Below are 14,452 nucleotides of genomic sequence, written 5' to 3'. Positions count from 1 at the left end.
CTCTCTCTCTCTCTCTTTTACACCCACCCATAGATAACATCTTAAATATATCTTTAATTACATACAATTAATATGAAACTCAAAGCACCAATAGCCAAGTTCTTCACTGTATTCCCAACACCTAGATCTAAGTCAGAACAGAGCAGTCTCTCTCTCTAGCTATATATTATATATATATAAAATAAATGAACAAATGAATATTTACTATATCCCCTTGGGTTTCAAGTTCTAGTGCCCAACCTTACCAGTAGACTTTTTATTAATACCCCTAGGAAGAGACTTTAGTTGTATTTTAATTTTACAAACATTCTTTTCATGGAGACATTTAAACTCCTCTAACTCCCTACACATGGTTATATTTTTCCTGATGGCAAAATACTAAACGTAAAGTAGGACTGAAAGAATTTTTAACAACTTGTTTCTTATTTCTCACCCAAAATACCCTAATTAAAGTATCTCATTAAAAATTTCGTATTTATCCTATATTTCTCTTACTTGGATATTATTTAATAACCAAAAGACAAGTCAGCAGGGTTAGTGATGGAACAAAATCGTACCACCAAATAAAGATTTGACCTCATCCTGGATTTTTCCTTACAGATCAAATATTTTCTCTTCTCAGGCTATATTTCTGGGATGAGAATGTCCGCTCTATTAAAATTCAGATTACTTGATGAACTTCAGTGCTCTTCAACGGAAGTAAAATTTCACATAGAAACACTTATTAAACAGTGGTAAGTTGGCTCTGGGTGTGGGTACATATGTAGCTAAGTCTTTGAGACGGATTCAAAACCAGATCCGGTCAGTCTGCCAGAAAGTACTGATGTTCAAGGAAAAATCTCAAGATTGTTGGAATTAGAGCCTTTCCCTCTGATAAGGCAGATGTGACACTTTAAAAGAAATCTGCTATTCTGTATTTAATTGAAGTCATAATAACAAAAATAGTCAAGGACCCATGGACCTTTGTTTGAAGGATATTGGTCTGGTTGTTAAAGCACCTAGTCAGCATAAAAATAGAAAACAGAGCCTTAGTCCTGTCTTTCAAATCTTGCTGGCATCCCGGATGATAAGAGAACTGATGAGTAAAGGAGGGCTAGGGAAAGTTCTGTGCCTGGTAAGCATTTTTATGAGTCAATATATTTTTAAGCTTATCTCCAAGAATAAAAACCCAGTCACTTTTCTCATAGGGATTTTTTTTAACATGAGAAAATGTAAAGGTTTGCTAAATATGGGTGTTGAGAGTATCCAGATATTTATCATTCTCTGCATTTTCTCTTTTGGAAGCATTTCATAATAAAAAAGTGATAAAAGTATCAAAACTGCAGGAACAAAGAAAACAACCAGAACACACATTTTGGAGAGTTTACAAAGGATGCTTAATTTGCCTCTGTAGTAGTGAAAAATGTAAGACTTCTGATTCCAAGTTAGTATTTTTCAAATAATACCTGATTTCAAAATATAGATTATTTAGATGTTAAATCTGGTGACACTTTAACAAACATTAAACGAAATCAACTCCCAGGAAATCTGAAGGTCCTCCAATATGAACAAAGTGCTGACCATTCATCATATTTAACGAGGTGTATTGGAAATAGCTGAGTACTGACCTCCCCAGGGCAAATGATCCTCTTGGGACGAGGGGCCTCTTGCTGTAACTGATATACTGCCAAATATAAAAAGAGAGAATTATAATTAAAGAGCATTAGCACATATCAACATGTCTTCAAACAGTTCCACCTAACCACCTTTCAAGAACTGCAAATTTCTCAACCAAGAAACAAAGGAGATACAGACACATTTTTAGACTAAATAAAGGCAGATCATTTAAATGGAAATTAGTCACAATGAATATAAACGGGCAAAATTGATTTTTTAAAATTCTTATAAGGACAATTTAGTGTCATAATTGTTACTGGCATTGTTCATGTTATGGCTTTCTTGGAAGACTAGATAGGACTAAAATTCTTTCGACAATTTTAAAGATGAAATTGTACTTGTGAGTACCTCGGTAGTAAGATCATGTAATAGGATTCCTGAATCTCAATGCTGATGTTTCTTGACATACCAGGGAAAGACTGGCATTAGAAGAGGAGTGGCATTCTCTGAAATGTTACAGTTATGGACAGAGACACAGCTGATTCTGTGAGTGAATGAAGCCCCAACTCATTTCTCTTTTCACAAGTTCCATTTTTGCCCTGTCCATCACCACGGATACTTATCTACTTGACTATTTCCCACCCACTGTCATTCCTTTTGCTTGGGCCCTTTAGTATCTTAAATAATAATAACTCTCTTATATCCTGTTTTAAAGACAGGCTTTCAGGCTTGGGCATGGAGGAAAGCAGGTAACTGTATACAAAAATGTAATTTATCAGAATATTATTTGTAATTTTTCAGACTATAATGAGTGATTTTCTGCTGCTCAGCTAGTTTGATTACTTCTCTTAGAGGAAAAGCTACTCTATGCAGGTACCTTGGGATTCTACTTCCATGGAAATAGAGGTTGAAAATAAACCTCCTTGATATTATCTTCAGAATCTTGAAGAGGGAATAATTAATGTCAAATAAATCTATGAATCATATCATAGAATACATCTATGAGAAGTTAAAAACTAGATCACATAAAGTCTTCTAGAAAATGTAATAAGAGAAGCAAAAACTTCTGGCTTATTCTTAGGTCTAAAAATTAAAAGAAGAAATTTTAATTGAAGGGCAGATGGTCACATGGAAACAGAGGTGGAAATGATGGGATATATTTTGTACCTATGGCTCCCCAATGCCTTCAGCTCAACATGGTTATTTTCTTACCTAATTAAGGGTAGATGACTCAGCTTCCTAACAGAGAAGAAACCATCTAACCCTCATATGGATGTTTTAACGTGTCGCATTTCTAAGCTTAGGTTGCCCACACTAATGATGATGCCTGTGTCACTTAAGGACAACTGTAGCCATGTATCAGAGACAGGTCAGAGAAGGCTCCTTGTGCAGGAGGAAACATGAGGAAGAATTGGCTAAAAATAGAGAAATAGTTTTGGACATTCCACTGACTCTCCCACTAGAGCCCATGCTCTCCTTAAATCACGACAGAGTCTGCATGGAATCCTGTATTCCTCTCGAATGAGCTCCAACACCAACTAACTGCTTTTCAGCAGGGTTTTGCTGTTAATGAGTGTAAAGGGAACCAAAGGGGGCATCTCCTAGAATCACAGAGCTTTAGAGCAATTGCAGAACCCACATCCAGAGAATCTTATCCTCTCTTCTCTTCCCATTGTCAATGCCCTCGGAAGCCAGCAGTTATATGTGGGGGGCATGGCTGGAACAGTTTTGTGAACACCGTTTTTAATGCTTCCCTCGAAGGCGGCAAAGGAAGTACAGCTGTTATGAGAGAAGCATTTTAAGCTAAGCGCACCTTTGCAATTCATATCGGCAAATATTTGAACATCTGCCGTAGAACAGATACCACAGTCAGCATTATGTGGAGGCTGTGAGGATGGAGGGGAAGAGAGAAGAGAAGGGAACCAGCATATCGAGTACCTGTCATGTGGCAGGAACAATGTCTTATTGAACCTTCACAAGAGCTCCGAGGACAGAACGTATCATTACCATTCTCATATTTTATATGAGGAAATAAGTGGCCAGAAGTGAAATATTTGCCCCAGACCAACCAGCTAAAATGTATCCTTTCGATTCCAAAGCCCAGGTTTATTTTTCTATGCCTCAGGGCCTTTGCACTTGCTGTGCCCTCCACCTGGATTGCACTTTCCCAAGATGTTTAGATGGCACTCCTCCCCCTTCATTCAGGTCTTCCCTGACTTGCCCGACTTGGTATAAAATTCCATCCCATCACTCCGCTACCTTTACACCATTTCATGTTTCTTCACAGTACTCATCACCATTAACACGCTGTATTTGTTTATTTTGTGTGCTGTCTCCCTTGACTAATGTGTAGGCTCTTTGCGGGCAGGGACTTTGTTCTGTCCATGGTGGGACGCTTAGCGCCTAGAACAGTGCTTGGCACATAGTAGATGCTTAATGCATATTTGTATGCATTGACTCATGGGTCACAAGCCATTCCTTCAAGGACACTGATCCAGTGACGGAGATACATGTGGAGAAACAAAACCAGGAAGGGCCAAGTGCTTTAATTAAGGGCAGAGGAGGAAGCAGTTCTTTTTACTCAGGTGGTCAGGATGGCTTCCTGAGGGGAGAAGCATGGAGCTCTTCTTGAAGAGTTAGCAGGGTTTCCATAGGTAGAGAAAAGAGAGGAGGGTACAGATAGAGGAAAGAGCCCCAGCAGTAAAAGGGAATGACATGCTGATTGGTCAGTGAGAGTCCAGTGTGCTGTTGCCCCAGGGTGGGCAGATGTGGGAGAAGGCCATGTGGGACTGAACCTTGAAGGGCATGGTAGGAAGCATGGACGTTCTTCTGTCAGCAACGGGGGGACAGTGACGTGTTTTGAGCAGGGAGGTGACATGATCTGGTCTGTTTCAGAATAATGACAATAAGGATAAGACTGTTCAGAAAAATAGAAGTTCTCATTTTCTGGAGACCTACTGTGTGCCAGACACCTTATCTACATTTCCTCATTTACTCCTCCCAACACACCTCCAAGGTAACTGTTCTTCTCCACCTCAGTGACAAAGCAGTGGAGACGTCAAGCTGTGAAGGAGCTCAAGGTCACGCAGATAATATGATGAAATCAAGATTTACGGCCTGATTTCCAGGTCCAAAGGTCTATATTTTTCAGCCTCACCAGCGGCCCCTAAAGCAGATGGTGGAGAGGTCCCAAGTGGGGCTGCTTGCATTAGAATCTTCGAAGAGCTAAAATATAAATTATATAATTATAAAATACAGATTCTCAGACACCATCGTCTCTGGCGATGCTCACTCTGCCAGCCTGGCAAGGGGCCCCGAAATATGTTCTTTTTAAAGGTCTTTGGGAGATTCCAACACACAGTCAGGAGTGGGGGCCACTGCCCTTTGCTTCACTGAAGGAAGGATCGGAGGGGGATCCTTGGAGGCAGGGAAGCAAAAAAGAATTGTATTTTAGTTGTACGTAAAGGAGATCCTGAAAGTATGAGTTAGGACAACACTAAGAGGAGGTGAGTTGATTGCAGAGGGGGGTGGCCAGGGCTGGATTACAAATTGAATGGAGGAAAGGGCCTTGAATGCTTGAAAGATTGAGACGCCATTAACAATCACAGAGGTTACAGGAGAAGGAATGTAAGGGACAGTTCTTCTCCTGTGTCAACAGGCTAAAGCCCTTAGCTGTATCCTCTGAGTAAAGAGATACATGGTCAGTTCACCAGTCTTACAACTAGAAACTTTGGTGGGGGGGGTCCCTGAAAAACCCTCAAGCCAGGGGTGCCACCTCTCCTTGCTGGTCTCTGGGCAGCACACATCATTAATCAATCATTATTTTTCAGTGAGCAGGTCTCAGGATCTACAAAATCTGCTCAGTGCTGTTCCAAGCAATAGAAATGATGAAGCCTGTTTGCCATCTGAATAATATGTCTCTATAAAGATAATGAGATGACAACCGATTGCCATGGCAGCCACAGAAAAAAATGGGGCCCTAGACTCTATCTCAGCTTCAGCCCCAGTCCCTCATTTTCAAGGTTGGCTATAACGAAACAAACATCCACGAGGCCCATTTAATAGAACTGAAACATGTCACATAATCTTGAAAATGTCGTTTCTTGAATTTTCTTTGTTCAACAAACCCACGTCACAAGCAAAATGCAATAACACATGGCACTGCTTGGGTGATTCTGTGCGCTAAGGGGCGAGATGACGGACTGTGCTTCTGCAATGCTCCACATCTGTCCCAGGCACTCCCCAGCCCTGGGTCCTTGCAGCACAAGAGAGAATTCTTATTCTGGAATAAGCTGTTAGGCAGGGGGATGGGGTGGGGATGGTCACTAGGGAACGTGGAGGTAAGAGAAGGGGATCCCCTGCTCCCCAGGAAACCTGAAGCAGATTGAGAAACCAAGAGCTCACTGAGAGAGTGTTTTATTTTTTTCTTCAGTAAGAAAACTCGGCTCATCCTCTGGTAACACAACCCCATGGAGGCCGAGTGAAAGCCCTGGCCTGGGTGATGCTAAGCCCAGTCCAAACCCGTCAGCTACTAAGAGACCCTGCAGGGATGTCCTCTAACAGCCACTTATCACTTAAGAGGGCATGTGGATCCAGGAGCCGAACCTGGCCACTTGGCTGTGACACTGACCCAGCACCACCCCGCTCACTGCCCATGTCTTCCCAGTTTTCATGGGAAAAAACTCACGGGTGTGAGTAGGAAATAGCAGGGGCTTTCAATGGCCTCTAGGCTGAGCCCCACTTCCAGGCAGCTGTGTGCAGGCCTTGTCTTGCTCACAGAATGTCCAGTTTTACTGGGGAGGGAGTTCTCCTCTTGTCCCATGGCACAGTGAAAGCCTGAGGATGAGGCTGTGTAGACTTGAACCAGGGGGTCTCAGGCCTAAGTGTGTATAAGAAGCACCTGTGGGGTGTGAGAAATTGCAGATCCCCCCACTCTTGCAATTCAGAAATCTGGCGTCGGGCTGAGGTTATTAATAATATTTATTAATAATTAATAAATAATAAATTTATTAATAATAGTTATTATAACTATTCTCCCCAGGTGACTCTGATGCAGGGGGCCTATGGATCAGAATTCTGAGGTTCTAAACTCCTCCTTAGAAAAACAGGCACAAGCTGTGACTGCCTGACCTGCTGCCCAGGAGAGTCTCTGGGGAGAGATGTTGGCCACAGCATCTGCTGCTTAATTGGCACTTGGCCTGTTAAACAATAAAATCTTTCAGAGTGTACCCATGGTGGTTGGCTTTTAAACTCATCTGCTTAGTTCATAGTTCTGGCTTAAAGTTTAGAATGTGGCTTTACTTTATTTTTAAAGTAAACTTGAAAATAGCTTTTTTTTAAGAATTGAAACCAAATACTTCTCAGTGATTTCACCAGTGTTTTGGGGTTTGGTCTTGAGTATTAAGGACTAGATGTAGATATATGATACTTTGGGACAAGATTATTCTTACCAAATAATCAGCTCAGGAAGTGATAGCATTAGCTTCTAAGAAAGAAAGGGGAGCAGGACAGGCAGGAACTTAAGGGACTTCATGTGGCATCACTGTTCTTTGAGTCAAGATGGATCTTATCCATCCTTGCGGTCCCACAGCTCAAAGCACACTGCCTGGTCTAAGGCAAAGACTTAATATACATTTGTTGAATGAATGAATGAATAAATTAATAAGCAATCTACTTTACAGAAAGTATTTAGAGAGTTGATTTCTAAGGTTCCTTATTCTTCTAAATTTCTAAATCAGACATTCGTTGGTTGCCTTCTAGGCATCCATTTCCATCTTCCCCATTTTAACGGTACTCCAAAGTTTCCAGTCACTCCTGTGTAATCCCTCCTGAGTTCCAGTGGTGAGCCCTGATGGGTTTAGGGCAGTTAGTATATCTCAACTCTCTGACCACAGTGATGGAGTCAGGGTTGGGAACCCATGTCAAATAGGGCTGAGACTCAATTCTAAGACTTCTGCTTGCAGTAGACTGTCCTTCTGCCTGTTGCTCTTAAATGTGGATGTGGTAGCCCTGGTGCTATTGGTAGCTCTCTGGGGGTCACAAGAGAAAAGCCTACTAACAGTGGAGACAAACCTAGGAAAGTAGAGCCGAGAAAGCAAGAGGTACACATTGGGTTCTAGTAATGTCATTTGAGTTGCTGGACCAAGTCATGCCTGAAGCCAGTGCCTCTAGACTTTTTGCTTACGTCAATCAATGCGCTTGAGAGGAATATTCTGTTACTTGCACCTAAGAGCATTGCAATTAGCATTAAAATTTAAAAACAGCTTCTTAAAGTGGATCATTATGAGGCAGACTAATTTTCTTTTAGGAATAACGTTATAATTGGGACTAAGGCTTCATAATAAGAATCTTATATCAAATAAGTCAATATTAACAGCCAACAATAGGTGATGGATGAAAGCAAAGACATACCTATATACTCCTATAATCATTGTAAACCATCAGTTTTCAAACCAAGTCCTATAATAAGGCAAAAATGAACTGCATCTGGTAAACGTATGAGAAATTTCCAAGTACCGAATAAACGCCAGAGCTAGAAAATTAAGTGTGTGATGGGCAAGTATGGATTCCATAGATGGTATGTTAATGAGTTTGACATCAACAAGTAAAATTAATCTCTGAAAGGATGGTCTGTGAGTATTTCAAAGAGAAACAACTTGGTGATTCCTGAGGTTCAGAATGGGTTTACCAACAGGTTATTTAAAAACAAATTTCATATTCTGATAGGTTTGTTGGATTTTCAGATAAGGAAAATACTATTGTTTTAACATACTTGGATATTAACATGTATCTCATGAAGTTCTTCAAGGCCCTCGGATTTCTTCTCCTTATTTATCCTTCAAGACCCACATGCAAATTTAACCTCTTTTATAAAGTCTTCTGTAATCCCAGGAGGTAGAGGAGCAGCATATTGTTGCTTCAGTCCATCTGCATGTTAATTGGTTACATCTGTCTCCCTTTCTCGACTGTAAATTGGAGGAAAGTATGGGCCACATTTTAGCTGCTGTTGATTCCTAAAGCTTATCCTAATGCTTATAATGTATGTCTGCTGAAAGACCAAATGAGTAGATGATAAACTTGGGAATAAGAGGGAGTAGCATGAGCTTGGTAATGATACTGTTAGATGAGTTTATAGTAGTCCAACACCCTAACTCAAAGAATTAATGGACTCAGGACAACCAAAAGAGAGTGCTTTCTCAGCAGTACCCTGTGGATCTTCGATCAACCTGTTTTTGATGCCGTGGACGGCCCGGCTGTTGGCATACTCCCTTCAGTTGTAGAGTTCTGCATCACTAGAGACCCTCAAATACAGCCTGGATGACTATTAGTTGAGTATAATAAAGAGGAACTTCATATATGTCATTAGGTTTGTATTAAATGGACTCAACTATCCCTTCTGCATCTAAAGTTTTATGATCCTAGAGCAAATTAAGCACACGCACACACACAACTTGCTTAGATCAAAAAATCAAACTTAAAACCAATATACTCTGGTAAAATTGATATTGGAACATGTAATTAACAACACCTTTTCTGGTTTCCTTAGGACATAAAAGTGCTTTTAAGGGATACCCTGGGTGGCCCAAGGTCTCTTAGCAAAAAGTGAAATGAATTTGAGCCAGTGCCATCTTCTCGCTTCAGTAAAGCTCTCTGCGGTGGCATTCACTCAACAAATATTTATTGCGTAGTTAACGTATGCAAGGCTGTGTGTAAGGCAGTGTGCAAGGAACAGTGAGTCACGGGACCCCCAATACCCTCACTACAGATATTTCGTTGATTTACTGTCAGAGCGCTTCACACTCCATTAGGAAACAAACAAACAAAAACATCCAATTACTTAGTCATTAGCACTGCCTTTTAAAACAGAAGATCAGAATGCATAACATTAGATTGGAAGGGCCCTTAGAGACCCAGCATCACCCCTTTATTTCACAGATGGAAGAACAGACTCATGTAATAAAGAATGAGGTGCCTCTCTATATGCTGAAATAGAAAGATTAAAAACAAGGTATTTGCGAAGTGAAACAAGCAAGTTGAAGGACACCGGGTACAGCATAACCCCATTTTTACAAAAGGGAACAACAACCAACTATTAGGCATGTGTATTTTAAACACTTGGAAAGATATGCTTTCCAAAACTGACAGGGTCAGTGACTGGAAAAGAGGAGTGGAATATGGGGTGAGAGCTGGTATGTGGCCTATGGGAAATTTTTGCTCCCAGCTTTATGTATTTCTCTAATGTTCGTCTTTTATGTAGCTTTGTATTGCTTTTGTAACAAATACGTACATACACAGGTATATGCATATGTGTGTCTGTGTGTATGTATATACTTATCTATATACTTATGTATACAATTTTAAATAGAAAGAAAAAAAGACTGGCAAATTGCAGCCTGTCAGTCTGGCTTGCTTCTGGGCTCCACTCTGAATGCCACTCCAAGGTTTCTCATAAAACCTCTGCCAAGTTACTGAACCCCTCTGAGCTGTGGTTTCTTTGTACGTGAAACAGGGATAAGGGTGGTACTGGTCGCTTAGGGCTGTGGTGCGATTTGTGACTTGAGGCACAGAGCTAGCGTGCTGGCTGGCACACTCCAGGTCTCAAGAGGCGGTAGAAACAAGGGCAACGTCAATAATGATAGAAATAATTATTCTTATTATTGCTGTCTAGAAGCAGAGCCTGAATGAGAGCCTGTTCCCCTGGCTCTCAGCACAGTGGGCTCCCCACACCACACTCCTCCCCTCTGTCACTGGAGAATTACTAAGGAAACAGAAAACCAGCTTGAGGTGATGACAAGTGCCTGCCTTCATGAGGGGAGACGGATTGATGATCGATGATCAGATAATGATCTCTGTTTCTAAGGAGTCACCCTTAGTGACCAAACATTATCCATTGCTATCTGTTACATTTTTCTGTGGTAAATGTCATTTGATATTACAGCTTTAAGATGAACAGCCAGGAACATAATTCATGGAAGTCAACACACTTACCCTTGCTGACCAACTGTGAATAAAAAGAGGAAGGAAGGATGGAAAGAAGGAAGGAAGGAAGACAAGGAAAGTCCCAAAGAAAGGTAGAGAGTCAGAATGTCCATCTTTTTTTTCCCTAAGCATTTCCCTAAGCGGGTCACAGGCAGCTGGCTCTCCGAGGTCCTGGCCAGGGGACAGGGCTCTTGCAGTTCTCTCTGACCAATATCTTTCCTTAGCAGAGAAAGCGAGATTTGGGTTTGCAGTGCTGTGATGCGAGAGTTTGTGTGCACTAAATCAACAGCAAAAATCGTTCAAAAGGCAGGCCGACTAAAGACTTCCGAGGAGGTTATGATTTTAGGTACTCACAGTAGGATTTCCATATTGGAGGCTGGTATTCTTCAGCATCTAGAATAAAAAGAAAGAAAGCAATCCGTCAGCTTGAACATCAAACTGTCAACTTGTGTCTTCTCTGGAGGAACAACTGTCTGTCAGCAGTACTTGCTTTCTGGTCCTGGGGGCCTCTCAGCTCATTTACGGGACAGTTCCAGGCATGAGGGGGGAAGTGTATACGGCAACCCTTGTGGATCCAACACCACTTTCTTCATGTCACTTACCATGACAGAATCAATTGCTTAACCATTTTCATAGAGCCCAGTAAATCAAAAAAGATTTTTAAAGCAATTAACTTGATTGTACCCTCCAGTAATCCTTTCAAACAGTATTTACTTAACTTGGCATAATAAACATATAATTTATCTCACAGATTCCAGTCAGACCTTTAGCCCATTTATCAAGACTCGAGGGCAAGACACAAAGTGGCAAGTATGTAATATTAAATCTGTTGAAGTTGTACAACTCAACCAACTGAACTCCTAGGTCTGACAGCTGAGACACTGATGATTCAATTGGAATCGCATTATATCCTTGAATTTACTCCAGTTTGTGACTTAGGAAATTTCCAGAAAACCTCTCAGCAATCAGTGTCAGTGTGAAAGAGTTACAACAAAATGGAGAGGACGAAATTGTTATTCATCAATCCAGAAAGCAGACGATGGAGAAAATCTGCTTGTTCAGTCAACTCAACAATCCTAGTGCTGACAGCTGAACTTATAATTTTGACGGAGTTATTAGAGTCCTCCTGAGCTCATAGCTAAGGTCTTGGTAAAACATACTCTAGCTTAAGCAGCCAGAGGGAAAAATCCTTTTCCCCGACTCATAGAATGTTAAGCTGGGGAAGCTTTAAGAGTTCTCTAATTCAGTGCTTTCTGATAAGGAAACTCTGTTTTTGTCATCCTGCACGTCTATGGCATCCCACACCCATCCTTATGCTGCCTTTGTCCTTGTGCTACTGTCACATACTTTCATGCAAAGGAACAGAAATTTTCTAATCTCATGCAGTAAGATAGTTTGAGAATTTTTCCCCTCCTGAGAAACAAATATACTTACTGTAAATAAAAAGTAACTCAAGAGTGGTGAACTTCCCCAAATCCTACTCAATTACAGTTATGTAGCTTAAATTAAGTTCTTTCACAATTCATACTTGCTTTCTGGGGCCCATCCTATCACAGAGGCAACGAAACACCTCCTAAGATAGTTTCATACAGATGCATCTGGATTCTTAGGCTTGCATCGTCAGGAACCTACCTACGGATCACCAGCCACATAGGCACACACACAAATACAGTGGACTAATAATGGTTTATGCTGTTATTCAAGCCTAGTTTGCTAAATAACAGTGAAGCTCTTAATTCTTTTGTCAAAGTAGACAATGTAATAGTGAGCTTTTAACCTAAAGAAGCAATTAATTTCATCTTATATGTGACACAGACCAATTTTAATGGGTTAAGATGAGTGTTTGTTTATAACATTCAAATAAAATAAATCATGTTGCCGAGTTTACAACAAAATTCTAGAACCATCCATACAATACCATCTCACCAGAAAAACCAGGTCCTGAATGTTAAAATATTGATGACACCTTCAAAAATATTTTTCAAATATAAAGATTAATATGGATGCGTGCGCGTGCGCGTTCACACACACACACACACACACACACACACACACACACACACACACCAGACTGCATGGAAGTATGAATCCCTGAGATGTCATCTACCCAAAGCTGTCTTGTTATTTTGGATGAGATTTACTCTATAAGGTAAGTACAATCCCCAGACCAAGAAGTTGTCAAGAATATTCAGAACCTAGAGTGCAGTTTTCTACATAGTCAGGGAAGTTCCCCCCCAAATAAATAGTCTCCTTAATGCAGGTTTTCAAACATAGCTCAGATGCTCAACTTGGATTTCCTAAGGTCTTCTTACCTAAAGTCAGAAGTTTGGATTAGATGGTCTCTCCCTGTTCATTTCAGTCTTGCTCTGTGAAAAACCTAGAATTTTGATTCATCTGAAATGCTGGCTCCTAACTTATAAACTTTCATTTAGGCTTCCCTGCACATAAACATCTTATCCCTTTCTGGTTGCTTCTTGTTGGCAACTGCACACAGAGGTGAAGAAAGCCATCCACAGAGACGGGAGATCACAATGCTCCCTTGCTTAAAATCCTCCAATGTCTCCCATCTGCACTTGGAATAAAATACAAACATTATACTGTGGCCTCCAAGGCCCTGTGTCCTCTGGTCCCTGCCCTCCTCCTCACTCCACTGCAGGCACTGCCCCCCTTTTCATGTATCATCCAGCCATACTGGCCTTCTCTCTCTTCCTAGAACAAGCCAAGTTCTTCTGAGCCCCTGGCCTTGGCTCCTGTGGACCCTCCATGTAAGAACTCTCCTCCAATAGAGCTTTCTTTGCATGGCTGACTTGCTCTGTCATGCAGGGCTCAGCTCAAATGTTACCTCCCATGGGCCACCCCTGCCAATCCTGTGTAAAGCAGCCTTCCCCCAACCCCACTCACTCTCCTTCACAGCCACTTATTATTACCATCTGAAATTATTTATTGATTCGTTGGCTTGTTATTACTGGGCTCATCCCACTATTAGCCAAACTCCATACAAGCAGAAATTTTGCCTCGTTCACTTAGGTCTCATCGGCCCTTAGAAGGGTGCCTGACATAACAGACATTCAAACAGCACGTGTTAAATAAATGGACAAACTCTCAGGGTTCATATCTTACCTCTGACAACTATTGGCTGAATAATGAGAAGCATGTTACTCAACTTCTTTTAAGAGCCTCTCAAAACTTATCTTTATAAAACAGAAAAATAAATGTACCGACCTCAGAACCGATCTCTTAGGGCTATTGTGTCAATTAAATGAGATAATATATAGAGAGTTCTTGGGACTGTGCCTGGCAAATAGCAAGTTCTCCATGAAGCCCCACTAATGTTGTCATTGTGCTGTTGTCACTGTTATATCACCCGGTCCTGGTTCTTCCCAGGTGAGCTCAGGCTCTTGTCTTCTCTCGCTTGGCCACAGCCAGTGACTATCTCCATTCTTGCCCCAGACCTGGAGCCTGTAACTAAGTTCCACTGCTGTTGTCATGGAAGGTTTTCCTTTCTCATAAACGCATTCAAAGTGAGAGGCCATTTGTCATGCTTCAGTGGAACAACTATAACTACCTTGGTCTTAGGGATTTGTTTCACGAGCCACTAAAGCAGACTGTCAGGAGGCCTTGGCCAAGAGACAAGGCACAAAACATTTTTATTATGTTGACACGAACCTTTAGCCGCGTCCAACATGGCCCCGCCAACATCACATTTGTCCCAGTTTCACACAATATTTTTTAAAAATCTGCTTTACTCTTGGATAGCCTGACACCGTATTTTTTTTTTTAACCTGGAATAGGTTTTCTAGATCATTTAGTTCACCTTCCTCATTTAGCAAATGAGGAACATGAAATGAGAATGATGAAGTGGCTTTCTCAAGGTCAT

At 41.1% G+C, this 14,452-nt stretch overlaps 1 protein-coding gene across 1 annotated transcript in view; it reads right to left on the bottom strand.

Annotated features, from left to right (window-relative positions):
• Positions 1-14,452, bottom strand: part of CHN2 (chimerin 2) — a 327,241-nt gene that overhangs the window by 154,013 nt on the left and 158,776 nt on the right. Inside the window, exons 2-3 of the mRNA XM_060020659.1 lie at positions 10,930-10,968; positions 1,608-1,663 (exon numbers count right to left, since the gene is read on the bottom strand). Of these exons, the coding sequence (XP_059876642.1) occupies positions 1,608-1,663; positions 10,930-10,968 (95 nt within the window). The remainder of the gene's footprint in view (positions 1-1,607; positions 1,664-10,929; positions 10,969-14,452) is intronic.

Source organism: Delphinus delphis, chromosome 9 (genome assembly GCF_949987515.2).
Source record: "Delphinus delphis chromosome 9, mDelDel1.2, whole genome shotgun sequence".
Lineage (NCBI taxonomy): Eukaryota > Metazoa > Chordata > Mammalia > Artiodactyla > Delphinidae > Delphinus > Delphinus delphis.
The sequence above is the reverse complement of the archived record's forward strand: the minus strand, read 5'-3'. Positions and strand labels throughout refer to the sequence as shown.